The 26,640-nt window shown below is 45.2% G+C and overlaps 1 protein-coding gene and 1 pseudogene across 2 annotated transcripts in view; both read right to left on the bottom strand.

Annotated features, from left to right (window-relative positions):
- Pinx1 (PIN2 (TERF1) interacting telomerase inhibitor 1) overlaps window positions 1–10,812 on the bottom strand; it is a 70,974-nt gene extending 60,162 nt beyond the window's left edge. Inside the window, exons 1-4 of one of the 2 annotated variants that reach the window (XM_004848446.4) lie at window positions 10,645–10,812; window positions 7,490–7,599; window positions 5,767–5,859; window positions 1,910–1,988 (exon numbers count right to left, since the gene is read on the bottom strand). In XM_004848446.4, the coding sequence (XP_004848503.1) occupies window positions 1,910–1,988; window positions 5,767–5,859; window positions 7,490–7,599; window positions 10,645–10,663 (301 nt within the window). In that variant the 5' untranslated portion in view covers window positions 10,664–10,812. Of the gene's footprint in view, window positions 1–1,909; window positions 1,989–5,766; window positions 5,860–7,489; window positions 7,600–10,242; window positions 10,531–10,644 lie in introns of those variants that run through there. The other variant, XM_021261358.2, reaches the window with a different exon arrangement.
- On the bottom strand, window positions 1,995–5,760 carry LOC106009701 (lamin-B1 pseudogene; annotated as a pseudogene).
- Window positions 10,813–26,640: the final 15,828 nt, after the last annotated feature.

Genomic DNA, 26,640 nt, shown 5'->3' with positions numbered 1-26,640 from the left:
ACCATTAAATAAGTATAAAGCATACTTCTTTGTAACCACCTCCAGGGCTAAGAAACAGGCACTGCCAGTACCTAGAAGCGGCCAACCTCCACGAGTCTCTTCTCACCGTTTTCTGCTTTCTCCTAGAACAACTTTCAACCTCTGTTCCATTGACACTGTGTGCACAGTAATTACTTGTTTCTGCCAGGGGAGGCACAACAAGCTTACACACTGTAAGAGGGCTAGCCATATCTTTGACCCTCTCCAACTAGGCGCCAGTAACACTTCCTCAGCTGTGACGATCAAAACTGTCCTTAGACATTGCCAAATGTTCTGTGGGGCACCCCACCCCCAATAGAGAAGCAACAACTTAGGACAATCATTACTACAATTTTTGTGGCAACACTCCATACACACTTGTAATATTTGTTTTAACCATTTCTTTTTCTGGAAGTGGAGATAAAATCCATAGAAAATGGCTAAAACAGGATGATTACAAATATCTGTAACTGCCAGGCAGGTGAAGAAACAGAATATTAACACTGCCCCAGGAACTCCTCAGGAGTCCCTTCTCAATCCCAAATGCTCCCCCAAGCAAAGGTATCACCAGCATGACCTTCATGGTGGAGTCCTCACTCCCTGTTTTTTAGAATATTTTGACCATCTAAGCATAGCACCTTAATATCAGAGTGTAGGCTGGTATCTGGATGCAGATCTTTGAGTCCACCTTCTTTCAGTCAACATTAAGTTACAACACCTTCTATACTAGGCATACGAACTATAACTTGTGGGCCAAATAGAACTGGCCACCTGCTTTTGCAAATAGTTTTATGGGGACACAGCCACATTCACTTCTTCACATACTGTCTACAGCTTTCACTCTCCAATAGCCAAGCTGAGCAGCTGTGACACAGACCCTGTGACCTGTAAAGTATTTCTGTCTAGCCCTTGACAAAAAAACATTCTACACACACATGTAACTATACTACATTTTTCTTTGCATTTATAAAAATGGCTGTGTACTGATCTATTCTACTGGTGGGGGCTTCTGATTTTTGTCAATTTGAGGACACTGCAAATAGTGTCCCTACATTCCAGTTCACGTCTCCCAAGACACACAAGCACAGGCACCTGCTGGATAGGAGTAAAAGGCTATGCTTAGCTTCAGCTGTTGTAATTTCAAACTGATTCTAATGGTCTCATTAACCTATTCCCTGTAGGAATTCCCTGTTCCACATTTTCAGCAGAACTTGACACTGTCAGGGGTATGCCACGGTATCATATTGTGGTTTTATTCTGCATTTTCCTGATGACCAATGTGAAGTGTGCCCTGTCACCTGTTTGTTGGGCACCTGGATATCCCCTTTTGTAAAACACCCGATAAAGACTTGCCTCAGCCAGGGGCAGTGACACACACCAGTAGTCTCAGCTAGTAGGGAGGCTGAGGTGGAAGGACTGGATGGGCCTAGGAGTTCAGGGCAGAAGAACTTCATGACACTTGAGCAATGTGAACCTCCTACATGAATTAAAAGGTGAAACAAACCCCAGTAGAAAGGATCAACATAGAAAAGGCTTCTCTATTGAACCTCTGCTGGCTGCTGCTTATGGTCCACTTGGTATTTCTTATCTGTATTGTGAAACCAACCTTTCAGTCATATTCAAGCATTCTCATACAGAGAACTTCACTGTGTAAGGTGTAAACCCAATGCATTTATCGTGCCATTCTCAAATGGTGAATGAGGAAAAAAGTGTTTGCTGGTGACTATAAGGGAACATTCAAAGAAAGCACCAACAAAACATACAGAACTGAATATCTGTAATATTTTCAATCAAACGACTTTCAGCTATATAATGGTTTCTGTATGGAGTCGATACAAATATTTTATACTGAAAAATATGTCCCCTCTAAGTTCAATGAATACTTCCCTACCTGTGGTTTCCTGCCCATGGCAAGTGTTCAGCTCAGCCAGAAGCTGGTTAAAATCATCCTGATGAGCAATCCAGTTGTCCTGAAAATACCAAAAAGAGTGAGAGGCAAGCCTATAGTTGACCTAGGCTGAATGAGATAGGATATCTTTCATTTACTTATTTCTTAACATTAAAAGAGCTTTTTATTTGTTAATGTCACATAAGAAATTCAAGCATGTCGCACTATCTGAAAAACTACAACTAATGCATTTTAACAGAGATACCCTTCTCTCATCCCACCAACCCCTGGCTGAGCTTACTGCCCTCATGAATTAAGAATCTAAGAGAAATAACCATAAAATAGTTTTGGAGAGTGCTTCGTCTAAAGTGCTTATATGATGATTAGGTTAGTATCATCTTCCTACAAAATTTCTTTTTTCTTTTCTATTTAACAAAACAAAATTTGTAACCTTGATTTCTGATTACAAAACAACCAGTATAAAAGTTCAATATATTGGAAAGCACCCCCCAGCAGTGTTATACCAAATATAAAGCAGACTGCAATCTAGATGGAACAATCTTCAATTCCCAGACACAGTGCTTTATTTACCGTTCCCCCCTTCTCATAAGCACTGAACAACAAAAAACCACATAAACAATTACAAAAAAAAAAGGCAAAAACATTTGAGGGACCCTTTCCAGAGTACATGGTTAGTTCAGTGTCAATAATTCACATGCTGCAACAAAGTTTACGGACATGATTCTTTTACAAAAAGATCACTTACAGTGACACTGTCAGTCTCAGAAAAGGAAATCAAGGCCATCAGATCTGCAGCTTAAAAATTCACATAAAGGAAGTCTAAATGTACTGAAGTAAATTCTGTGCTCCTGAGAAGGCTCTGCACGGTATACAGGTAAAAACTACCATACTTCCTAATACGGAGGAAGACGGCTGACTTGAGAATTGACACAGCTGCTCAGCTTCCAGGTGCTCTTGGGACACCCTGCTAGTGGAAAAGTTCTTCCTCCTTTTCCTCTTTAGGTTTGGTTGTACTTTGTGCAACCTCCTCTCCCTGGGAATTTTCAATATAACCTTCATGTCTTCACCAGTGCCCCAAAAGTTCTGGTTCTTCCAGATGAAGTCAGACTATGACACTAGCATTTGCAGCCCAAACTATAACCGTCTGGCCTGCTCTGCCTTCAGTACATTTCTGACTGGTGTGTCCAACTGTTTTGATCATCTCCCAGCCTCCCATTGGTTAATCCTGTCTGGAAATATTCTTCATGTGAATAAATTTCCCATCAAATTTCACATCCACCTCCTCAATGCACACATTCTGTGGCCGAAGCAGAATGAGAGACACCAACACTACTGCTTGTCTCTGATTCTTCTACCTCAACTCTTCTACTTTCCTCTAATGTGAGGATGCTTGGGACACTGTCACTCACAAGGACTAAAAGAGAACTTCAACCTCCCTTCTTTGCCTTCTAAGAGTTTCCTAGAAGCACTGATTTCCATGCCCAGGGCAAGTTTTACATCAAGAAGTTGCTTATACTCATTTGGCTGTGGCTGCATCTGATCCTTTCTTTTCAACATTCCTCTCTCTGTCAGACAGCATGTGACAGGAGTTGTCTTTCTTGCACAAGCAAGTCCTCCAACTCTTGGATCCTTTCCAAACATGCTCTAGACTCTGCCTGTAGATCACAAAGCTGAGTGGAGAGGCTCTCAATTCTCACACGACTTTCCATCAGTTCCTCCCTGATAATGCTGACAGTCTGGCATTCTTCAGTGTGGCACAGCAAGTCTCCTCAAGCTCATCCTCATACAGCCTCACTTGGGCACCATGCTCTCATCTAGTGAAGGGTCTTAGTCAGCTTCTACTCGTACACAATCTGATGTCCAGAATCCACCTCTATCACAACCATTTCATGCTTCCTTCAGGTCTCATTAATCTCTTCACACGTGTTTTTAGGAAACTCCAAGTCTTCAGTAAGGCTCTGAAGATGATTCTCCAAATCCACGTTAATGGGCCGGGGATTTAACTCAGTGGTTTTGCTGCCTGCTGCGCAAGTACAAGGACCCGAGTTCGATCCCCGGTACCAAAAAAACAAAAACAAAAACAAACAAAAAAACAAATCCACGATAAGTAAAGTTTCATCTGCTATTTTTTGGTGGCTGCTAAGGAGGCTTCTGGGCAATCCCATCCTTTAGATCTTCCAAATCTCCTCTCACCTTTGTCACCAAGTGCCGAAGCCAGAGCAGCATCTTTAAAGTTCGGTGCTGCTTCCTAGTTTCTTAAGTTTGGTCTAGGCTCCATTAAGATCAGATTCTTAGTACAACAGAGGAGCAGCTAGTCATGCTTGGCCTTGCATTTACCCAGCCTGATCTGTCTGTAGCTTGCTTATCAGCAGTATCCAGAATATATTTTAGATTCAAGGAAATTTGGCAGTTATGAAATACTAAAAATTTCATCAAAATATTGCTTGATAAATTAAAATGGATTGAGGAAATTATATAAGCTTGAAATGTCATCATTTAACCTGATCAATATTAAAAAGGGGCTTTTTGGAAACTCAGGGACTGATTTCAAATGTGGATGATTTATCAATATTCAAGTGATGGTCAAAACAGGGAACCTATGTGGGCCAGGGATTTAGCCTGCCTCGCAAGCTCAAGGTCCCGAGCTCGATCCCTGACACCAAAAAAAGAAAGAAGAAAAAAAAAAAACCCAAAACAGGTAACCTATGGGCTAAATATTAAAATAAAGCAAAACAAAATTACTTTTTTCTCACTAGGGGAAATTAGGTAGTTCAAAGGGAAAGAGCAGTGAGGGACACAGAAGCTCTCTTTTTTCCTCTATGGAGCTGAAAATGCTCTGCTCAATCTGATTCCTAGCAAATGACCTAAATTTTACAAAACTTTGGGGAATCGGAAGGAGGTACTCAAAGTCCTCTGAATCAATGAGCTCCCATTTGTAAGGTGATTAGCTAACAGAAAATGGAGACCTCCAAAACACTATCGACTAGAGGGAAGCAGAGGTTCAAAGCAGGAATTTGCCTCATACAACTTCTTATGCATTATTTTTTTAAAAGGCTTAAAGTTAAAGCATATTGAATAGGTTTCCTGGGCAGTGCTTCTACTAAGAAAATAAGACTATGTTGCCTGTCTCTCAAAGCTACATTCAAAACCAACCTTACATAAACTTTCTTTAGTGGCTGAAAAATTTAGTTGTTAGTCCAGAAAACTTTAGCTGTTCTAATCTCCTACTCAGAGTTACTGAACTAATCAAAATACCCAGTTCACCTAAAGTAATTCTCTCCCAGATTCTATTTGCCACAAAAATTTAAGAACAAAGCTTCCAGCCTGACCATTTTCTAAAGGAAACAACGGTGCTGAACAGAAAAAACATGGCAGGCCACTGATTTTTAACTGCAGTGTCAATGATCAAAGAAAATAGGAATTATTCAAATGCTATACACCAACAGTCAGAAATAGACAACAAGAAAAGAAAACTAATTTCTTGTGATAGTTCCTAAACTAAGTAACACCAATTTTTAATAGTATAAACTAATATCAGAACACAGGTTAAGATAAAATATCCTTTCTGTCCTGAAAAGAAGACTTCTGGCAAAGTTTAGCAGTAAACCTTGCTTGGATCTCTTAGGTATAAGCAAGTAAGGATCCTGAGAGTCTTAGAAGGCAAGGTGATGGATGGCATGTAACACAAAGATGCACCAGTCTAGCCAGCACTCTTGCTTTATCTAAAACACCAATACTACACACATCAATAGTCAAAACCCAGTGGACTGGAATTCTAAAGTTACCAGAACCAAAGGCAATTATGCAAAGAAAACACCAAATGGCACACTGGTGCTCACTTCATTATTGATGGTAGCTCCAAGTCCCAGGTGGTTATTTTTAACTTGAACTTTAATATGATCCGTGGCTCCTTGTTCCTGAGCCCCCAAGCCCTGTGAAGAGTAAACACAAAGGGAGTTAGCATTTCTATTAAGCAGAGAGCTCATCTATTTCTTCCTTCACCAACCATTCAATGAATGACTAAGTATCTAGGGTGAGGCGCTATCCTTGGCCCCAGAGAGGACACAGTCTGACTGATTCTTAGATGATAATGCCCAACACCAAGGATGCATGTATAGCAATGAACACCAATTCTTCAACCTGAGATCAGATATAAGCTCCATATAGACACTAGGTAGAAAACATCTCAGGCTGATGCTCAGGGCAGAATGCTACTACCAAACTCACAGAAGCCCACAGGTGGTGTTACAAGCCTACAGTTCTCTCCATCACTTAATGTTACAAAAAGACACCAAGGAAAGAGTGAAAGGGACACTAAAAGTCCCCTGCAACAATTAATATTCACTTGTACGGCTCAGGTCAGGAGAAGAGTGAACACAGAACCTAAGGTGGGAAAGGGCTTGGTGTAATAGAGGGTGGTAGCTCAGCAAGTAGTAAAGGGAAAATACGCTGATAGGAAGGGGCTGGATCTAACAGGACCTCAGGACTTACGGTAGACATTTGGATTTGATTTTTAAAACTCTTGGAGAGCACTGGATCTTTGCAAAGGCATATCGTGATCTAATTTCCACATTCTAAATGACCATCTGCCTGCCATATGGCAAAGTGGACCAGAGGAGGAAAAGAAGGGTGGTGCTGAGAGTGCTGGGAGGATGAGGAGAGCTGACAGTGAGCCCGGTGCTGGTCTGCCCAGAGAGGAACGACTGGAGATGCAGGAAAGAGAGGCAGGAACCAAGTTCTCTGGCTTAAATACATGGGTAGATGAGTGTATGGGTAGAGGGTACCATTTCTGAAAATCAGGACAACTCAGGAGGAAAAGATGTGAGGGGACTGAGAGTATTACAATAAAAATGGTACCCTTGAGATGTGTGCTCAAGTAGAAAAGCCAAGCGGCCCAAGGAATTTACAAATTTGGAGCTCTAAGGACAGAATGGACTCCATATACTTGAAAGCACAGCATGGCAGGAAATGAAATCACTGGAGCAGTACACAGCAAAGGGCTTGTGCTGGACCCCAAGGAGATCCAAAGCTCAACACGTCTGGAGGAAAAAGACACAGCAAGAAACTTAGAAGTGGCTGGTGAGGCCAAAGAAGAAGAGAAGGAGTATCGTGGATGCCAAGACACAAGTACTACAAAGCAGGAGGAGCTGATTACATCCAACGCTACTAAGGGCTATGTGAGAACAAAATAGTACTGCACACACCAACACTGCCAGAGTCAGCAAGGGAAAAAGCACACACACATACAGTCTAGCTACAAAAGGGAACTGAACATTACTCCTGGCAATATAAGGCCCTGATGGTTAAGTATGAGTCCACGTGTGACTAACTAAATAGTGTCTAAGGAAGATGCTAATCACAGCAGTTTAAATGAAGAGCTGACATTCATGTTCAATTCTGATTTCATCATTTAGTCACTACAATTCATTTCTCCAAAATTACTTATTGACCCAAAACGACAAAAACTTCTACCAGACTTCTAAGAAAGATGCTTCATTATCTCCTGCCATGGTTCAGGTGGCTTTTGGTCTTTTTGTTTTTGCTTTTCTTTCTCCAAAATACCTTTCCTTTAGACCAGCCCATCTTCTCTAGCATCCTCTGGCCGAACTTGGAAGCATCATTACTCCATGCAGTGTTTCTTGGGTCCAGAGCCCACTTTTGCTTTCGCCGGCCTGTAAATGAAAAAGTGCCTCATCAATCTTTTGAACTTGGGAGAAACACACAAATACACACCTACTCGCATACAATATGATACACATGTTTTATTACATAAGCCACCACACTGAACACTCACTAGACATTAAGAGAGCGGGTCATTTCTCATTTCCCTCATAACTATATGTTCTTAATATACAAACTGACTTCCTAAGTTTAAATTGTCCCCTCTAAATGTGACAAAGCAAAATAAGCATCCAATATACCATTAGCTGGGCCTCCCACACTTAGCCATCAGCTGCAACTGAAAGCACCCATGGACATCAGCGTTATCATCACCATCAGGAGCAGCAGCAAGAGCACTTCTCATAGCTATTATTGCCAAGGCTTGTGTGCCAACTGCTATTCGTATAGTACTACATATGCGACATAACCATCACCTGTATACATATTAGATTCAATTTTCACAGTATTTTCACTTCTTTCCCTTCATTTTCCAATGAAGGGAAATATGTCTTAACTCTGCCTTTCAGATAAGGAAACTTGAGGCTTGGAGAAAGAAATGTACCTAATGTTCCCAAGCAAAACCCAGACCCTTTATACAAATCAAGGTTCTACTGGCTTCAAAGCTCATATAGTTAATCTACAACATACAATAGTCATTACAATCTTGGGGAGAGTCAACCGTACCTCCATTATGTGTACAATCTACACATAATGACAACTTCCCCTCTCACTGAACTACCCTACACACCATAATCTACTCATTGAACTTCCAGAATCAAGGATCTGTTTTACTTCTGGCATTTAACATACTATTGCATTAGGGCTATTTATATCCATGATTTATGTTTCCTGGTAGACCATAATCTCCCGAAGGGTCATATTCATTTCTTTTTCTTTATGTTCCATTGCAAGAAGTAAAAACAACATTTTGAATGTAGCAGTCCCTCAATAAATATGTGAATGAATGAGAAAGAATGATGGGAAAGGAAGAAAGGAGGAAAGAAAAAAGGAAAAAGGGAAGGAGTAGAACTGAATTAAGGAAATTCCTTTGAATCTCATCAAACTATTTTTAAATGTATATAAATAACTGAGCTCTAGGAACTCAAGTTTACTGTTGTAGCTTCAAGAAAAATTACTGCAGAGAAAGAATCACAAAGATTCAAAGAAGAAAAATATGAGACCTACAGCCAACTGTGCGCAAATGAGGAATCTGAAGATTTCAGTGTTACTATCACTCACCCACTGCAGCAGCCTCTCACCTCGGAAGTCTCACAACACGGTGAAAACATAACACAACCCCTAGTCAAAGGGGCTCACTGTGCTGCACGTAAAATCAATACAAACCCTTAACTATACACGCCCTAGCAAAAACAAGAGACCCTTTGCATGTACACAGGCAGAAAGAGGCCATTTACAAAGCAAAATGAGTGGGACTCAAATTTACAGTGTTCTGCAAGAAAAAGCTGACCCCAAAATGCTCTACTTGGCTAATTACTACTGTACTTATCTTGGTAGAGACTCAGGATAAAACTGTCTCTACTAATAAACATGCCAGAGGTAAGCCTTGCTAACCAGTACTCTGTATGTAACCGGTACTGGTGGGTCAGAGTCCACGGACAATGCTTGCCAGGGGTCTTTGACTTCAACTGAGATGGAGGAGGCAGCTTGGAGAATGACTGACTCTCCCTCTACAATAAAAAATCCATGCTGCGTATCTATATCCAGCAGACTGCAATGCTCCTCTACAGAACTGGCCACCAGAGGCCGGGATACATTTGGATGGGCCAGCTCCAGGGGACTTCACTTTTCAGACTCCATGTCTGATAATCACACGGTTTATGCCAGCAGTAAGCTAACTCGACAGGTACATTGAATCCCAACAGTCAGGGACAGAAGTTCCTTTTTCTTTTTCCAAAGATACTTCCAGATATTTAAGAATTCAAAATATAACACCCACAGTCTTATTAAAAAATTCAAGACATATTTAAGATCAAGAAAACTGCAATATAAAATTTTAATGCAATTAGCATTCAAATCCAATAACTATAGTGAGATAACTGCATGAATTTTCCTACTTTGTAACTCAGTGACTCGTAAATTATTTTCCTCTGAATTCAATTCCTGCTCCTGTAAAATAGGGATGGTGCCCTGCCACTAGTGCTTCGGTGGTCCGTTAGATAACAGGATGAGGCCGGCATTTATTTCGCAAAATCCCTTTGCAGTTGCTGCTGGTCTGTTAAATAGCTGTTTCTGTCTGCTGCTCATGGCACAGCTTCCAAAAAGTTCCGGGCCAGCTCTTCGTGACCACGACACGACTGCCATCTGGTGGCAGCAACCTCAGCTACAGGTCCCATCCAGAAGTTGAATGGCCTCTCACAGGGAGCGGGAATGAGGGGACTTCATTCCGGAGAGTAAAAAGTCAAAAAGCAAACAGATAGTAGGCAGCACTGCGACCAACACTCTAGTAGTGGAGTTAACTGCGACTAACGAAGACACACCCTCACGTCTTAGAGTCACTCCTGAGCCGCGTGCCCCCCAAATCCAAGGCTAACTTTCTGTGTTTGATGCTTCTAAGCCTTGGGTTTTTCTTTTTCTGCGCGCTAGGACACCTTCAACAGCTGGATTCACCGCCTGCAGAGATCCTTCTGGCCTACCTTCTGTTTTTAAACCTGCGGAAACTGAGGCCCGAGGAACTAAAATGAACACCCCGGGTTCCCAAGACCGCCGGAGGCAGGCCCTGTCCCAGGACCTTGGGTCCCAACTCCTGTTCGAACGCACAGCGCGCGCCTCAGGTCTGGAGGACAAATCTCAGAGGGACACTCGAGTCTCCTTCACAGCAGACTGGCGGCTTTCAGGAAAGCCTGGGCTGGGGCATCTCTGCAGACGGCAGGGCGAACCTAGCCGGGCTTCCCGGCCCAGATCCCCGGTCTCTGACGCCCCAGGCAGGAGACGCCCCCAAGCCCCTGCGCGGGGACGACCCCGCCACACCGGCGGCCGCGCGGCACCCGGTGGCTTTTCCTTCGCTCTGGACTCGGGCCTCCGCGTCCGACACTTACGCTCGGCCAGCATCGACATGTCGCCGAGTCTGCAGTCTGCGGGTCTTCGGACAAGCGCGACTGTGGTAACAGGGTTCGAACGAGGAAAGAGAGAGGCAGAGCCAGACGCGCACGCCTGACGCACCTTAGCGCCCGGGCGCGTGCTGATGACGTCACGGCGCGCGACCCGCTACCGACCACACGTTAGAGAGGGGCGGGGCCCGTGGTGCGAGGAAGGCGTGGCCATCGGGGGGGCGGGGAGAGGCGTGGTGGTTCATTGGCTGGAACCTCCAGACATGCGCTCTGCCCTCAAGCAGCTGCAAGTCTAAGCGGGAAAAGAGAAAGATGAGCAACCATCCTTAGGTTCATCGTTGTCCTGCAAAAGACATGCACAAGTAGTTGGAGGAACTCGGCTGGAGGGGAAAACTTGGCATTGTGGTGTCCTCTTATTCACGCTCTATTTCCCCCTTCCCCCAGGAGAAAGGGATGGATAGTGATATATAGATCTGATATCTTTCTGTCGTTGTATGGGATCATGAACAAATTAGTTAAGCAGATAACTAATTTTGGGAAAACGTCGTCTCTCTTTAAGTAATGTGATGTAAAGATGGGTTGTTGATTTCTCCACCTCAACACGCGCACCGAATGTTGTCTCTGTCTTGCACAATGATTCTGAGTATGGTAGGGGCTCCATAGATGTTAACAAATTTCAATTACGGTGCCTGTGTCCCCGGGGGAGTGGTAATGAGATTCTAGGAGAGAAAATTTCAGGGAGACAGTAGGGAAATGTTTTTGGACAGGTGAACTTCAGGTGACAGTGCACACAAACGGCAAAGTTTACCCTGCGCAAGTGGGAGGTGACCAGAGCAGCGCCCAGGTGTCCAGAGAAGCTATGCGAAGCATGTTCTTAATAAAACTCACCTTTAGGGATCTAGACTAACAAGATAACTTCCTTTATTTCATAAAAGTTAGAAAGAAGAAACACAAAAGAGTATTTACTATTAGTAACTATTCAGGAAACAAGAGGGGAGTGCAAGTTAATGGGAGCAGCTAAGTCGTGGCATGAAGAATAAGATTAAAATAGAGATTTGGACTTAGGAAGGCAAGATAATGAACATTTTAGGATAACTAGGGGATCTGTTTAATTATAGCAGTGAAAATGAAGGCACGTATACAGAGAGAATAGTGAATTAGTATTTTTCAAGTCCCACATATTTTGGTCTGTGATTCAGGAAGATAAATATGGTCAGAAAGGTTGAGGCAGAAGTCTGTGATGGTCTAGTACTGACCACCCATCACCATGCCCGAGCATGCCAACCTCCCCCCCTACAATGCTCTGTACGAAGCCACAAAGGAATGTTGTAGCACAGATTCTGCATTTAGGTGAATCCAAAGTTTCTTCCACCTCCAGCATCCTCTATGTCTATGAAATATTCATGAGAATTACAGCAATTTATCTAGAAAAGAAACAGAGCTGGAGCTCGTCAGTTAAATTTCCCTTACTCCTCAGAGACAGCAGCCTGATACAATACAAAAAGCAAAAACAAGTATTATAATGGCAGTCAGAAAACCTAAAAGCCCAAGTTCTACTATAGGCTTGGCAGTATGGCTTTGGACAAATCATCTCACCTCTTTTAGTATCAGCATTCCAATCAATATTTTAAAAAGAGCTGAATGATATTTGAGGTGGTTTCCATGTGTAAAAACTTACAGAGAATACTTTAATCCAAAAAATACAACTCAATAGTCTGACCATTAGGGAAATATAGCATGAGAGTTCAAAATTTAAATTTGGAAACAAGACATCCTGGGTTCATATTTTAGCTCTGTCACTCACCAGCTTTGCTGCTCTTCTGTATGCTGGGCTGAGTACTTCTCTCCTCTATGCAGCTATTCTTCATCTGTAAGATAGGAACAACAGTGCCTACTGTGTAGAGGTGTTACAGGGAGTAATGAGATGCTACTTTTCATGTGAGTCATTATAATATTAAGTAAAATGGAGGTGAGGGTGATTATACCAACAATTCTTTGTTGTTTCAAGCATGTACTAAGAGCTAGGGTTACAAAGGTGGACAGAAACAATCAAGTCCCCTACCCTCATTGAATTTGCATTTTAACAGGGGAGATGACGTGAATCAAATAAGTATATCAAATGCTATAAAGGAGTGATTTGTGTGGTTAGAAAAGAATATAATATAAAGACAAAAATTAGGAAGCATATGAATGTAAATGTGAACTGGAGCCACGTGTCATGCCATGAGCAGTAGAAAGGGATGTGTTATGGGAGCTCAGAGCAGAAGGCTCACCCCAGCCAGGAGCGGCATGGAGAGTGTGGGTGGCCTGAGATTCTGCCTCTGTCTCTGCCAAAATTTTATGACATCATGCTATAGCCATCACAAAAGGGCTGTGAAAATCTGTAAAACTCAACCCTCCGAAATCATGGCCGCAGATCCAAATTAACATTATGGTGTCAAAGGACCCATGTATTTCCTCGGTCTTATAACCTCAGTTTATTGCCCTAACACAACTTCCCCTAACCTTTGAGTGAGACAGTGACAAGTTAGTTTCTCATATCGTGAGATGTTTCCAGGGGCAGCTGGTGGGGAGGAGAGAAGGATGGTGGGGCTGGGGCAGGGAGAGGCCTGCGAAGAGGAGGAGTAGAAGCAGAGTGAAGGGTGGACGACAACAATAGAAATAGGATGGCGACTGACGGAGTACCCTCTCCAGGCTTCCTGTCCTGACTGCAGGTGGAGGGTTCTGGTCCTGACAGTGGGAAAGCCAGAACCTCCATTATGGCGTGATGAGTGGACACCCTGGAATCAGCCGAGGAGGCTTCCCAGGCTCCACTGTTGGTGCCTCCGATCCTTTCTACACAACTTTCTTTCTGCTTTCCAGTGTTCACTGGCTAAGCAGCCTGGAGCCCAGGAAGCTCTGCTGGTATGGTCTGTCCCCACCATGGTGGGCTTCCTGGCTGTGGTAATTAGCACAATGAACCCCCACATTAGGAGTCAAATGTGGCTCTGGTGCTGCAGTTGTGACCCCACTCTGATTCCTCATCTGCTATTCCAGCAGATTGCTGTGATGACTCAGAGTGGACACAGGGACACCTGAGAACAGAAGCAATCTAAAGGTACACATGGCCACTGCCCGGGGCCTAATCTTCTCTATTCCCGTTCTTCGTGTCCTACTTTCCTCTTCCTCTGCACTTACCAGCTGGTGAGCCTAGGCAGCTGACTTAGTAAATTTCCTGTGTCTCAGGTTCTCCATCCACGTGCTGCTATTCTTTTTTTTTTTGGTATCGGGGATTGAACTTGAGTCCTTGAGCTTGCACAGCAGGCAGCCAAACCACTGAGTTAAATTCCCGGCCCCATCCATCCACGTGATAGATGGTACCCGCCTCAAAAGTGCTATACGTGCTCTACAGTGAAGATGTGTGACCTGCCCATAATTCCTATGTTGGGACCTAATCCCCAGTATGAGGGTATTTGGAAGGGATTAGGTCATGAGGGGGAAGCCTTCACGAACAGGATTAATGCCCTAATAAGAGACCGAACAGACTCCCCCTTCCCCTTCTTATCGTGTGAGAACTCAATGAGAAAGCTGCTGTCTGTGAGCTGGGAAGCGGCCCTCACTGGGCATGGAACCTGCCAGCACCTTGACCTTCGACTCCCGGCCTCCAAAACCGTGAGTCATACAGTTCTGTCATTTATGGGGCTGTGTATTTTGTTACTGCAGCCCAGAGTGACTGAGACGACACATACATTGGCGGTTAAATTAGGTGATTTGGACAGCACTTGGGATGGAGAAGGAACTCAGGAAATGGCCTGCCGGTGTTTATGTGCACATAGGTTTTGGTTTTGTTGTTGCTGTTGTTGCTTTGTTGTAACGGTCTGTGTCACCTAGGCCACCATCTTGATCTGTCCACTAATGATTTCAGTGTAGTAGTAGACAAGGGCGATTCTCAGGGGCAGGGGTGAGAACCTTTGAACTAAGAACTCTTCGGAGTTGGACCCTCCTTGAGTCACTAGGTGATGAGGAGCTGGTAAAGAGGAGGCCATGATCAAGAAGCACAAATACAGAGAAGAGAGACTATTTTACAGAAATCCCTGTAAGTCCTACAGCACATTTGTGATTTAGAGTTAATTTACAAAGAGCACTTTTAGGAAACTCTGTCACGAGAAATATTGTTAAGTAAATAAAACCGTTTGCAAAACTGTAGGTACCTTATTTTTAAAAACTCACTTTAAGAAAAAATATGTACGATAGTCTACATATATAGTTAATAGAGGCATGGGAAATGTGGGGAGAATATTTCAGACTATAAATACTAGTATTTTCTGCAAAGTGGGAAATGAATTACAACTTCTACAGCATGCATTTCTGTATTGTCAAAACTATTAAATAATAACATAATGTTTCTTTACCGTATCAGAATGGTTTAAATATATCTATCCACCCTATTAGTATGAGAAAGGGCCACACCCCCTTGGAATCTGGGGTCTGCATGTGGGATGGACGCCGTAAGAATCTTGCCTGGACATTTCACTCATCTGATCCCCTCAATCCAAGGTGTGCTGGAAACCGACTCTAGGCATCACCTTGTTGACAGCTACCTGATACCTGTAGGGCCCCTAAGAGCCAAGCAAGCGCAGATCCACTGAAATGACAGCCAGCTGGCAAAACCAAACAAAAAGCCATAATCCTGCAGCCAAAGATAGAAGAGTAGGACTTCTCCCACAGTCTTCTCGGAGTGAAGACTCCACAACAGGGCTCCAGGAACCCCTTCGAGCCCCAAGGCCTCCCTGGTCTCAGGGTGCTCACCGTCCACCACACCTGGCGCTGGCTGTCTGCGTCACATTCTCCTTTGTCTGCATTTTCTTTCCTCTCCCTTTGCCATCGCTTTCCCTGCAGATGTTCAACTTTAGCTTTTGCCTGTGCTGCTTGATTTCTCTTCGCCACATAGCCTCACACTTCTCAGGGATCTCCCTTGCTTCCAGGTGCCCCCCAAGAGTTCTTCGGGATCTTGGCCTCACCTTTGTCTTCATCCTCTGTGGCTGTGGGTCCTGCCTCGGTACTGACCAGGGCCCTCTCTGCCTTAGGAGCTCTGTTTCCCAGAGTCTTGTGCCTGGGACCAGCCCTTCCATCCTTAACTAGACCCAACGGGGTTCTGTGTAGACCCCCCTGCCTTGTGTCAGTGTAACCCTTTCTGATCTTAGAAGGGGGTGTGCTGGAGACACTGATGTTCTGTGAGTGTCTGATGCAGCTGCCTGGCTGTGGTGGAGGGAAGAGTACAGGTCTGGGAGCTGATAGCCTGGGAACCAGGCCCAGTGCTCACCAGGCCAAAAAAGTCAGTCGACTGCCTCTGCAGCTTCACTCCTCTGGAAGATGGCACCCGCCCAAGAGGAACCATGTGCCTGACCAAGAAGGATAAATGACAGAAGGTGGAAGGCAGGACCACTGTGATTAAGAGGCTGAGTCTAATCGAGCCATCCACAGCACACCCAGAATGCAATTCAAGCCGTTGTCATCTTCCTTTCCTCTGTTTACCTCACAAAGTCCGAGGGAGTGTGGAGCTTCAAAATGTGGGAGCATTTCCTCAGCTGTGCTTGTCCAGGGTGAAGGCAAGGGGGCAAGGCTTTGCCCTGGCTGCAGGGTCTCCCCTAGACAATCGCTGGAGACCACTGAGGATCAGCCATGGGGTGACATTCACTGACTGTTCTTGAATCACAGCATCAGCCACCTTGGGCAACTTCTGTCTCTCTTTTTTTGAAAACATCCTTGGGAAGAGCTATTATTAATCATTTCCCTCTGTTTTTGGAGAATTTAAGAGCAAATCTGGAGGCTAGGGCAGAGGAGAAAGTGTGCAGCAATGCAGAACTCAAGTTTTAAGGGGGCCTGAGCAAGAGGGTTGGGGCATAGCAGGAAAGTTGCTCATCTCTTGGTTTTGCCTGGAGCAGAAACAGGCCTTGCTGATAAAAGGTAAACTCATAAATTAGTCTTCATGGAAATAAGGGACAACTGAAAGAGAACCTGAGGTCATTAGTGTGAATTTCACATCCTACACAAACATTCTGCGTTATTGAAAACTCTCAACTTCTGGTCTCAGCAGCACTTCGTTGAGCTACAGGGGGTTATTCATGACAGCCCTTCCCAGAACCCCCACTACCAGTGAAACGGGAAGCCCAAACTTGTCTTTACATATTACCAGGAAAAGAAGGCCGGCCTTTGTGTGGATGTCTGTGCCCACCCATGTCCTGCCCAGATTCGAGTGTTAAAATCCTAAGCCCAAGGCAATGGTATAAGGAGGTGAGGAGGCATGAGGGTAGAGTCCTCAGGAGTCAATTAGGGCCCCCACAAAGGGGAAGCGGGGAGCTCCTGCCCACTCCACCACAGGACAACACAGAAACCAAATCTGGTAGTGATTCACTCTTGTCCCAGCCTCCAGAACGATGAGAAATAAATTTCCGTTGTTTGTGGGCCACTCAGTCTATGGTACTTTGTTAGAGCAGTCCGAATGGACTAATGTAGGCAAATTGTACATCGGCACGGGGTGAGAGTCTTAAATTCTGGGCCCAGATTCCCTAAAAGTGAAAGTCCAGAAAGGGGTCTTCCATCGTTGTCTTTGATGTAAACATTCCGTAAAGGTGGGACACTAGATGCACTGCACGAAAGGTCTTAGTTTAAGGTGATCAAACCTCCTTTATCTTTTTTTCAGAACCTAAATCTTTGTAAACAAATCTTTGCAAACCTGCTGCAAGCTAAAGATTGCCCATCAGTTTAATGAGAGTTTTGGAAAAGAGATTTGGGACTGAATGCACTGAAGGGGGCTTTCCATTCTTCCCTGCTGGCCACATCCCCACATTTGCCCCTTCACGGGACTAAAGCGCCATCTGTTCTATAAAACTGGTCACTGATCTGTTTCTGAAGTACTGGCTTAGGACTTGAAATAATCTGGCAGTCAGTTCCCTGTCCAGCGTCACATGTTCTTGGAAGAGATTGAAGATACGTAGGGGACTCAGAAGGCAAAGCTGCCTCCCTCTGCAATGCTCCTCCCAGAAAACAAGCCTGCCCTGCAGGTGCCGCCCCAGAGAGGGAGTGCAGGGCACAAAAGGGAGGTGGAGAAAGTTGCAAGTGTAAAAGGGTGGGGAGAAGGGCCATGGAGGGAGGCGGAGCCAATGGCCGGAGGTCACAACTATGTGGCACTCATCTGTATCGCACTTCCTTCTGATCACAGCACCCCAGGAGTGCTGGATCGGGGCAGCCTCCTGCAGAGAGGACCCGCCCATACCGACATGGGCTCCTTTCAGGTAGGGTCCTCCGCTTGCCTCCCAAATGGCACAGTTTGGAAATGGACTGTGTCCAAGCATGCAGCAGAGGGAGTAAGTCCAGGACTCACATGAGCACCACCTGTTTGCCAGGCAGGCTGTGCAAGCTGTGGGAGTGCAGCCCCACGGATGCAGTTCCAACCGACACCTCTTGCTCCCTTCTTCCTCCCTCTCCCCCCCCCCTTGTTTCCACCTGCCCAGCCCACCCCACCTTCCACGTGCCATCCGGCAGAGTCCAAACTGGGCACTGATTTTGCTTTGCTCCTAAAAAAGCAATAAGAAACAATGCTAATCCAACAATAAGAAACCTTTTTGCTGGATGTCCCTGGGGCTTGGGCAGAAGACAGTGTGCTTCAGGGATCCGTTTGTAGGATTTCTAGCATAAGGCAATAGTAGTGGGGAGGGCACAATCCAGAGCTTTTCTGTCTCTCTCCATCCTCCAACCTCCATGTTAGCAATGATTTCTCCCCTCCGGTTTCTTCTCACCTTAGCTTCTCTGGGGTTTCTCCTGCCTGGCCCCTTGCTTGGCCTTCAATTGACAGCCCACATCTGGCCCTCTGAGTGGGTTGTTCAGGGGCACACGTGGCTGGGAGGCCATACTCAGTGTAAAGCACCCCGAGAGGAAGTTGGTACCTAGCAGGCCCTCCACTTACCTCCTCACCCGCCCTGTACCATATTGTTTTCTCCTGGGGCCAGCTGCTTCCAACTCCCAGGTGCAAGCAGCCTCTGCCCACACTGAAGTCAATTAGCACTCCATGTTTTGCACCCCTGGAGGATCTGTCCCTCCCCCGCTATGCATAAAGAAAAAGGCACACACACGTGTTATTAAAATGAACTGTTTATATTATCTCAGTTGAGTCAATACATTATAATGTATTAAAATGGAAAGGTACAAAATTGAAATAAATACTTTCTGATTCATGTATAAATCTTTTTTTTGTCAAGATGACTTTTATCGTTAGTACATGTCACAAGAAAACATTTAAAATGACACCAAAACAATCATTGAAATCATGGTGCGTGGAGGAAAAAGGTAAAGAAAACAACCGTTGGCTTGTTTTGGCATGAGATCTTGATGCAGTTTGGGTTCCCCAAAACCATGTGAAGGGTGGTAAAATAAAAATGCTCAAAACTGGCTTAAAAAAATAAACAGGCTTTACAAAAGAAAACTCTCTTTTTTTTCTTAACCCAGCCACTTCTCTACATGGTCTGCACTTACAATAGATACATTCATTATTGTCCAAGGGAAGACAGCAACTGCCGTTCAATTAAAGAGCTTGGTGGACAGGCTGAAGAAAGATGCTGCAGCTGAAGGGGAGTAGCGTGTTCCAGAGAACGAAAAAGTCTAGATGGTCCTCACTGAGCATGAGGGGTGGAGGGTCTCTGGGCGAGAGGTGGAGGGAGAGGAGAGGGAGAGTCCAGATCTGAAGCAACGGAGACCAAAGAAGGGCATCGGCTTGGCAGTGGTCACAAGGGGCCCGGGCATCTCTCCTGCCTGAGCAGTCCTGGGCTTGTCCCCAGCCTGGGAACATTGCTCTGTTCTGTCAGTGAGAGGTGAACCCTGGGCTTTGGAGCCAGGCCTTAGGCTCTTATCAGGCACAGCAGCAATGGGGAGACGGGGCGGGCCTCCCTCGGATGAATGCCACACACAGAGGGGCTTCTCAACAGTTCTGACTGCTTATTAGGTGGTCATTAAGGCAATAAGGACTTTAGCAAACTAGAGGTTAAGGGCAGCTAAATTCAGCCAGATTGAACGTAAACAAAAGGTGAGAAGGGGTCTCTTTCTCCTCAGCTACCTGTCCCCCAAGTGCAAGGGGGCCTGGCCTCCTGAAGCTGAATTTACAGTACACAGTAGCGGAGGGCTTGCCCTTTGGAAAGAAGGCTCCGTGGAAAGAAGGCTTGTCCCTGACTTGGGGCAACTTAACCAAGTTTCTACTCTCCACATCTCTCTCCTGGGCTCACTCAGCTGGCGAGCAGAAGGCCAGGCACCAAGGTTCATGGCAGAAGTCAGGTCAAGACCCCTGCTAGCAACCACCTGGCCCATCCCAGTGACCTGGAACACCATGGGGCCTGCAAAGCCCGGCCTGGTGATTGCACACCCCATGAGGCCTATGCTCAGCTGGAGAAGAGGACAAGCATTTCAGGGTTCTGGAATGGTCCCTCAAAGCAGATGGAAAGATAGCAACACAGCCATGGGGATGTGGAGTCCTGGGTGGCCTCTGAGGGGATGAAAGAAGCTCCTTTGACTTGGATCCACTCACAAAGTTGCAGAAGACAGAAGAGTGCAGAGGGGAGAGCCTTCTCCTTCCTTTGTGCTCTGGAGGAAGGACACAGAGTCACCTTGGAATAAAGCTGAGGAGACAGGAAGCTCAGAGCTGCCTGCTGTTTGGGGTCAACTTCAGGCAAGAAGCTGGGTGAGCTGGCAGCTGCAAGGTCCTGGCGCTGATGAAGAGGCTCTCAGATGATTGCTGCCAAAGAGCCACCTACCTACTCCTGCCGGTGCAGCACCCGTGAGCTTGGGAAGGCAGACAGGAGCCCTTCTATCCTCCAGACTGAGATGGCAGGCTGGGGAGTGCTCTCCAAGAGATGCCTTGGGCCTGCGGCTGCAGTAGCATGGAGACCCTGTGCCCTAGTTACTCAGGACGCCCTGAGCGTGGGACATCCCTGAGGACGAGATGTGCACTAGGAGAAAAGTCAGTCGTAATGACCAGTCATCTGTGCACCAGTTCCCTGCCTGACTTTTCTCTGGTGCAAGCTATCTTATTTTGTGGGCAATATATTATGCAGGACTCTAAGAACTATAATAATAAAGAAAATGTGATCATCAAGCTGTGGGGATGTGAACAAAACAGGATCGGCCATGAGACAGTAATCACTGTTGAAGTGGATTGATAGACCCATGGGACTTCCTTGGGCAATTCTACTGTAATACGTGTTCAAATATTGTCTAATGTATCCACAATACAAAACAAGTCTTCTTGGAGGTTATGTAGCTTAATTCCCCATTTTACAGACGGAATTCGGTGGGCAAGGGCCCAAAGTCACACAGATTTCCTGCAGAGACAGTAGTACAAGAAACCAGTCATCTTTTGGCAGGGATTGGGATATTTTGGCTGGATTCACATTTGTCACTCAATGTCATGCTCTGCTCTTACCACTTTCAGAAGCAGGCTGTGATCTTTAGAACTGCTGCCAACCAGCCTTGGGAACATGATGCTGATGGCAAGCTTCCTTTCTTGCTTTGCTCAGCTTACAGACACCCATCTGGGGAGCTCAGTGGAGCCAGCACCTTGGGCCTGGGTGTTACTGTGAGCAGCAAACATGACCCTACGGACTCGAGGTTTAGAAAGCCAGTTGGAACAGACAAAAACTGAAAACCTGCTATGATGGCAATGCCAGCTGTGTAGAAAGAGCGCACAGAGGCCGACCGCAGTGTGCACCCGTTAGGCGCCATTCAGCAGGTGTGGATGAGAGGAATGGATTAGGACAGTGGGGTCCTGAAACAGCATAGGTCCAAATTCTAACATGTTCTCTAATTTTAGAAAGAGAGATCATAATTATAATCATTATTATTCATATCAAGCAAATTAGCTTTAGGACCTATGGCCCTGACTTGGAGGTCATGACGGTAGTTTCTTTTCTGGTTAATTGGCCAATTCCCCTCTCTAGTAGAGCCACCAGGGGGCACTCTGTAGCCAAGACATTTTGAGAGGCAAAACCATCTCCCCCTACCAGTGATGGTGAACCTTTTCGAGCTTTCAAAGATAACAAAGAGCCTGCTGCAGCTGTGCTTGGGTTCACCATCACTGCACCCCATCCCTCATCTGAGGGGATCAAAGCAATTACCGTACTGGCCCACCCCTTTTCAGGGGAAACACCACCAAGCAAGGACACTAAAGGTCCTTCCCGAGCCCTGCCTGTGGCTCAGGCTTTTTGTCAGCCCAGTTGGGGGCCTGGTAAGGGTGGGGAGTTTTGCATTTTGAGAGGAGGGAGAGAGCCGAAGAGCTGGATGGCATCCTTTGAAGGAGTAAAGCCCTTTAAAAAGTTTGATGTCTTTCCTGTACTTTAATTGGAATAAAAGACAGCTCTCCTCTTAAGAAGAAAAAGGCTCCTCAGAACTGGAGTCTAGGGAAAGGGAGGCAGGACTCATAGGCCCTTCTCCGGGATGTGACACAGTAAGAATCGAGGGGGGCCTTGAGAGCAAATCACAGACTCTGATCCAAAAACTCAAAGGAACATACACATTCTAGATGAGATCTTTGTGAGCTGGAGGAGGGGGAGAGGATACAAACCCCAGAGTCCTTCCAAAGGGAAACAGGCCAGAAGCCGGAGCTTCCAAGTTCCGTGAGGGAGGAATGGTGGCCAGGAACCCTGCCAGCACTTTTAGGAAGATGATACTCAAAGAAATTCCCAGCTCTGCCATTTTGTGTGAGGAAAATATGCTTTGGCTGCTGGTGGTTCAGTGGAGATAAAAGTTAACAGAGGGAGGCACATAAAAAACAAAACCAAAGGAATTTGTAGTAAGCATTATGAAGATTTGCCTGGATTAAATAGTTGTGAGTTGGCTAAAACAGATTACTAAGAGGGACTGGGAATATTCTCTTGGGGTGGCCAGAGGCCTCAAGAGTGAAGATATCCAAGAAGGGAGGGATGAAGAGAACAAGGGAAGGAGAAATGGCCGGGAGAGGGTGGGAAGATGGATGGATGGTCAAACCGCTTTGTGATTATTTAGAAAAATCTGTCTCAGCAGGAGACTTAGGAAGGCCAGGTTATAGATTTAGATTCTCCCATTTCTTATTGTTGTCCCTCTCTTCCTTATTCCTCAGAAATCCAGGTAAACGCGACGTCAGCTCATTCGTCATCCCAAATGCTAGTCTTCTTAGCTTGGCTTACACAGGGCCAGGATGGGACAACAGGGAGCGTGCGTGTGTGTTCACACTGATTATGATCACCGGGAAAATGAACTCTTTTCCTTCCCAGGGATTTATATCAAGCCTGGTGGTTGGGAAAATATCATCCGAATTTCCCAAATTAAAATGAAGGCTCTGAGCCAGTGTTTACCAAATAGCAGAGGGACCCAGTCTGAGACTTGGGAGGCAGTTTCTGATGAAGTCCTGTTCTAGCTATGTCTCTCTGGCACATCCCTTCCCTCTCTGGGCTCCATGCTCCCCCATGTGAATGGACGAGGCTGGGCACATGAGATGCTGTCGCTCTGGAATAGGCATGAATGGGTGGGAGCTGGATTCTGGGATCCTGAAGATCTCTAGAGCCTCAAATGCAGAGAGGTGATCCTGCTCCTGGCAAGGGGCGAGCAAACTTTCCAGAAGGTTCCAGTGTCAGCGCATTGCTTCTCCAGGAGGAGAGAAGCCTGCCTGCCATGTCTCTGTGGAACTACGCAGCTTTGCAGTCAAGCTTGAATCTGAGGAAAAGTAGGAAATGCTTTCGAACTGAATGAAAGTTCAGTGTATTTTGAAAGACATCTGACCGCAATAATGGGCAATAATATGACCAACCTTCATAGCTGCATACATCACTGAGATGTGCAATGCCCACAAGAAAGAGGGTGCTTGTGAAGCCTTTGAGCTCTGAGCTCTTGACTTTGAGGAGGGAGAAACGTGGAACATCCAAGCGCTGGTCCACTTGGTTGGCCATAGGATGGACAGTTCACTACAAAGCCATTAAGCCCAAGAGCCTGAAAAGACTGGCTGTAGCCACAGCCTGAGGAGGAGGGAGTACCCCATCTGCAGAGGGGTGCACTGTTCAGTCAGACCAGTGTCTGAGAAAGTCGGCCCTGGAAATATCTACCTGGATGCTTCTAACACCAACTGTGCATGTTGGTTCCTAGACATGGGGGGAGAGAGGAGGTGTCTATTGAAATTTGGGGTGGGAAAATACAGAATAGCATACTCTTAGCATTCCCATGGGAAAAACAAGTCCATAGGTTCTGAGGAAAGACAGGATCTGGGACAGGGACTCAACTCCTTTGACCAGAGATATTGCCTAAAAATTCTGTCTCCTTCCAAGTTGTGCAGGAGCTCCCCGGGGATAAGAGGACTGTGGGTCCCAGGCTCATCTTGAACTAGGACAGGACCTGGCCTTTGAGACATGTCTTTCCCCTGAGCACATCCGACGTCCAAAGGAGCAGAGGGGATCCTGCAAGCTTTGTCCCCAACCACAGGGCGATTCAGTCTCTTAGGTAGTTAAGGATCCACCTTTTGCTTTAAGTGTACTAAAGACCCAAGAAAATGTAGTTGCTTCTCCCTGCTCCCCACACTGCCCTTTCTAACCCTACCGATGAGGAAACAGAGGCACAACGAAGTCACCAAGTTTTCTGCAGTCTTGCACGGATCTGGCCACACTCTGGCAAGAAAGCCTACAAGGGATGTATACGTCCCTTTCTGAATCCTTCCATATCTTCCCTTGCCTTTCTGCTTAATTCACATTTAAAGTCTGTCTGCTGTCTATCTGTCTATAATATAGCATATGTACTATTATATATAAAATATAAATAACTCTTAGTTTCCTGCTTACCTTCCTGTCCTTTTCTTCTTCTTTATATAACTAGGACTTGAAAAAAAACCCAAACAAAACAAAACAAGAAAAGAGCTGTTCCGAGACAAGGGAGAGCCACAGGACTGCTCGAAGGATGACCTCCAGAAGGAGATGGCAGCCCTTGTCCACAGGCCTGCGTGCTTCACATCTGGGCTGCTCAGCAATTGGGTGGAATACAGTTCAACAGAAATCAGCAATGGAGACACCTGTGCCAGATGAAGTGAACTTCCACAACCTGGTTTTAAGGAACAGTAAATACAATAGAGACAGATAGATACACTATGTTGAGTCTTCAATACTAAAGCAAGTTATAAATAGAATTATGCTAAATTAAAGAAGACAAACATCATTGGGAATAGTCTGGTCAACAACCAATCACCATGAGAATCAAAAAGTAAACCAGCCTTTTCACTGAGTACCTCCACGACATTTCTCAATGCACTAAGTACATTTTAACCATGCAAAAATACACAAACATCTTAACTAGGTTGTTTTTCTTTTTGTAAAAAAAAAAATCAAACAGCAACATTATGCATTTTTGTTAATTATATTGGTTAAAGTAACAGCCAGTGGCTGCCAAATATCAGATACATCATATACATATTTTTATACAGAATCTGGACAACACAACATTACACATCAGAGAGAGAAAGAGAGAAAAAGAGAGAGATTATTTGTTCCTTTGTGATTTTGTTGTTGTTGTTCAGTAAAAAAAAACATAAAGTAAAATATGAGAAGCAATGCTAAGAAGGAAAACACTTCAACAGTTAGGATTACACAGGAGAATTGCTAATCGGAAATACAGGAGGAAGAGTTCATATTTAGGTCTGCGTCTAGAATTTTCTTCACCAAGAAACCAAGGAGCACAACAGGTGTATTGGTTGGAAAAGCAGAAAGAGAGATAACTTCATGCTGTCTGTTTCCCAGCACGTTTCCAGCAAGAAGAAAAAATCATAATCACAAATTAATTTCACAAGTTTTGTTTCCAAAAATGTCCTCCCTTACCCAGGAAACTGGGCAATGCAGGGGTGGGGGCAACTCAGTCGAGAGAGTCCTTGGCAAAGGTTTGGCCAAAACCACTGGCCTTGAATTAGTTGGAGATGTGAGCTGTCTGTGGGAATTCACGCAATGGAATGCGACGTCAGCTTGCTCCATCTAGGCAAGATTTCCCTTTGATGGCCAGAGACCAGGCCGGAGACACAACCCCCATGACAAGTTCTCAGCCAGGCCCAGTCCTGCCCCTTAAACTTTTGGCATCAACACAATCATAAGAATTCAACCTGGAAAGAAAACAAGACCTTGAACACAAGCTATGGAAGCGCTACTGTGGATACGGTTAGATACAAAAATGTGAAAATTCAGATGTAATCAAAAATACAAAAATCAGTTTCAATAAGATTTGCTTTTTTTTTAAACCATTACAGTGCAAGGTTTTTCAAATTACAGTAAAAGTTATGTGTCTGCTTACAGTATCTAGAGAAAGTAGCTGATTTTGTTCTCCTAGAATCAGAGGTCCCTGATAAGTGAGATTGCACCAATCGGAAATCAACCAGCACAATAAATGGAGATCTTAACAGACACGGGGTTCACCATGGCCTTCGCCCCTTCAGACGGTAACAAAGAATGGCATCGTTTGCACAACTCATCAGCGTGAGGTTCTTCCTCATAAAAAAATGATAATAAATAGATGGTGTTCAAATGTCAACAAGAAAAGGACTGGAAAACCAGGGCTGAAGGGTGAAGGATCCTAAGGGAGTTTCCCACATCACTGAGCTTTTACCTCTGTACTTTAAAAAGAAGAAAGAAGAAGAAGAAGAAGAAGAAGAAGAAGAAGAAGAAGAAGAAGAAGAAGAAGAAGAAGAAGAAGAAGAAGAAGAAGAAGAAAAGGAGGAAGAAGAGGAAGAAAAAGTCTCTGCCTGAGCCTCTTTGGCCAATGCCAACGCGTGCTTCAGCTCCCTTATCCCAGGCTGATGGGAAGGAGAGCAACGCCAGCTGCAGGAGGGAAGGAAACAGAACAGCCATCAAGCCTGGCCCCCAGGGGAGGAAAAGGGAACCAAATGAGAGCTGGAGGCTGTGCTGGGGGACCGAGGAGCCTCCGACTGGCAAATGGATGGCCCTTGCCAAGGCTGTGGTGCCTCTG

Source organism: Heterocephalus glaber, unplaced genomic scaffold (genome assembly GCF_053883595.1).
Source record: "Heterocephalus glaber isolate CG9 unplaced genomic scaffold, H.glaber_assembly_v1.0 deba00001460, whole genome shotgun sequence".
NCBI classification, from domain to species: Eukaryota; Metazoa; Chordata; class Mammalia; order Rodentia; family Bathyergidae; genus Heterocephalus; species Heterocephalus glaber.
The sequence above is the reverse complement of the archived record's forward strand: the minus strand, read 5'-3'. Positions and strand labels throughout refer to the sequence as shown.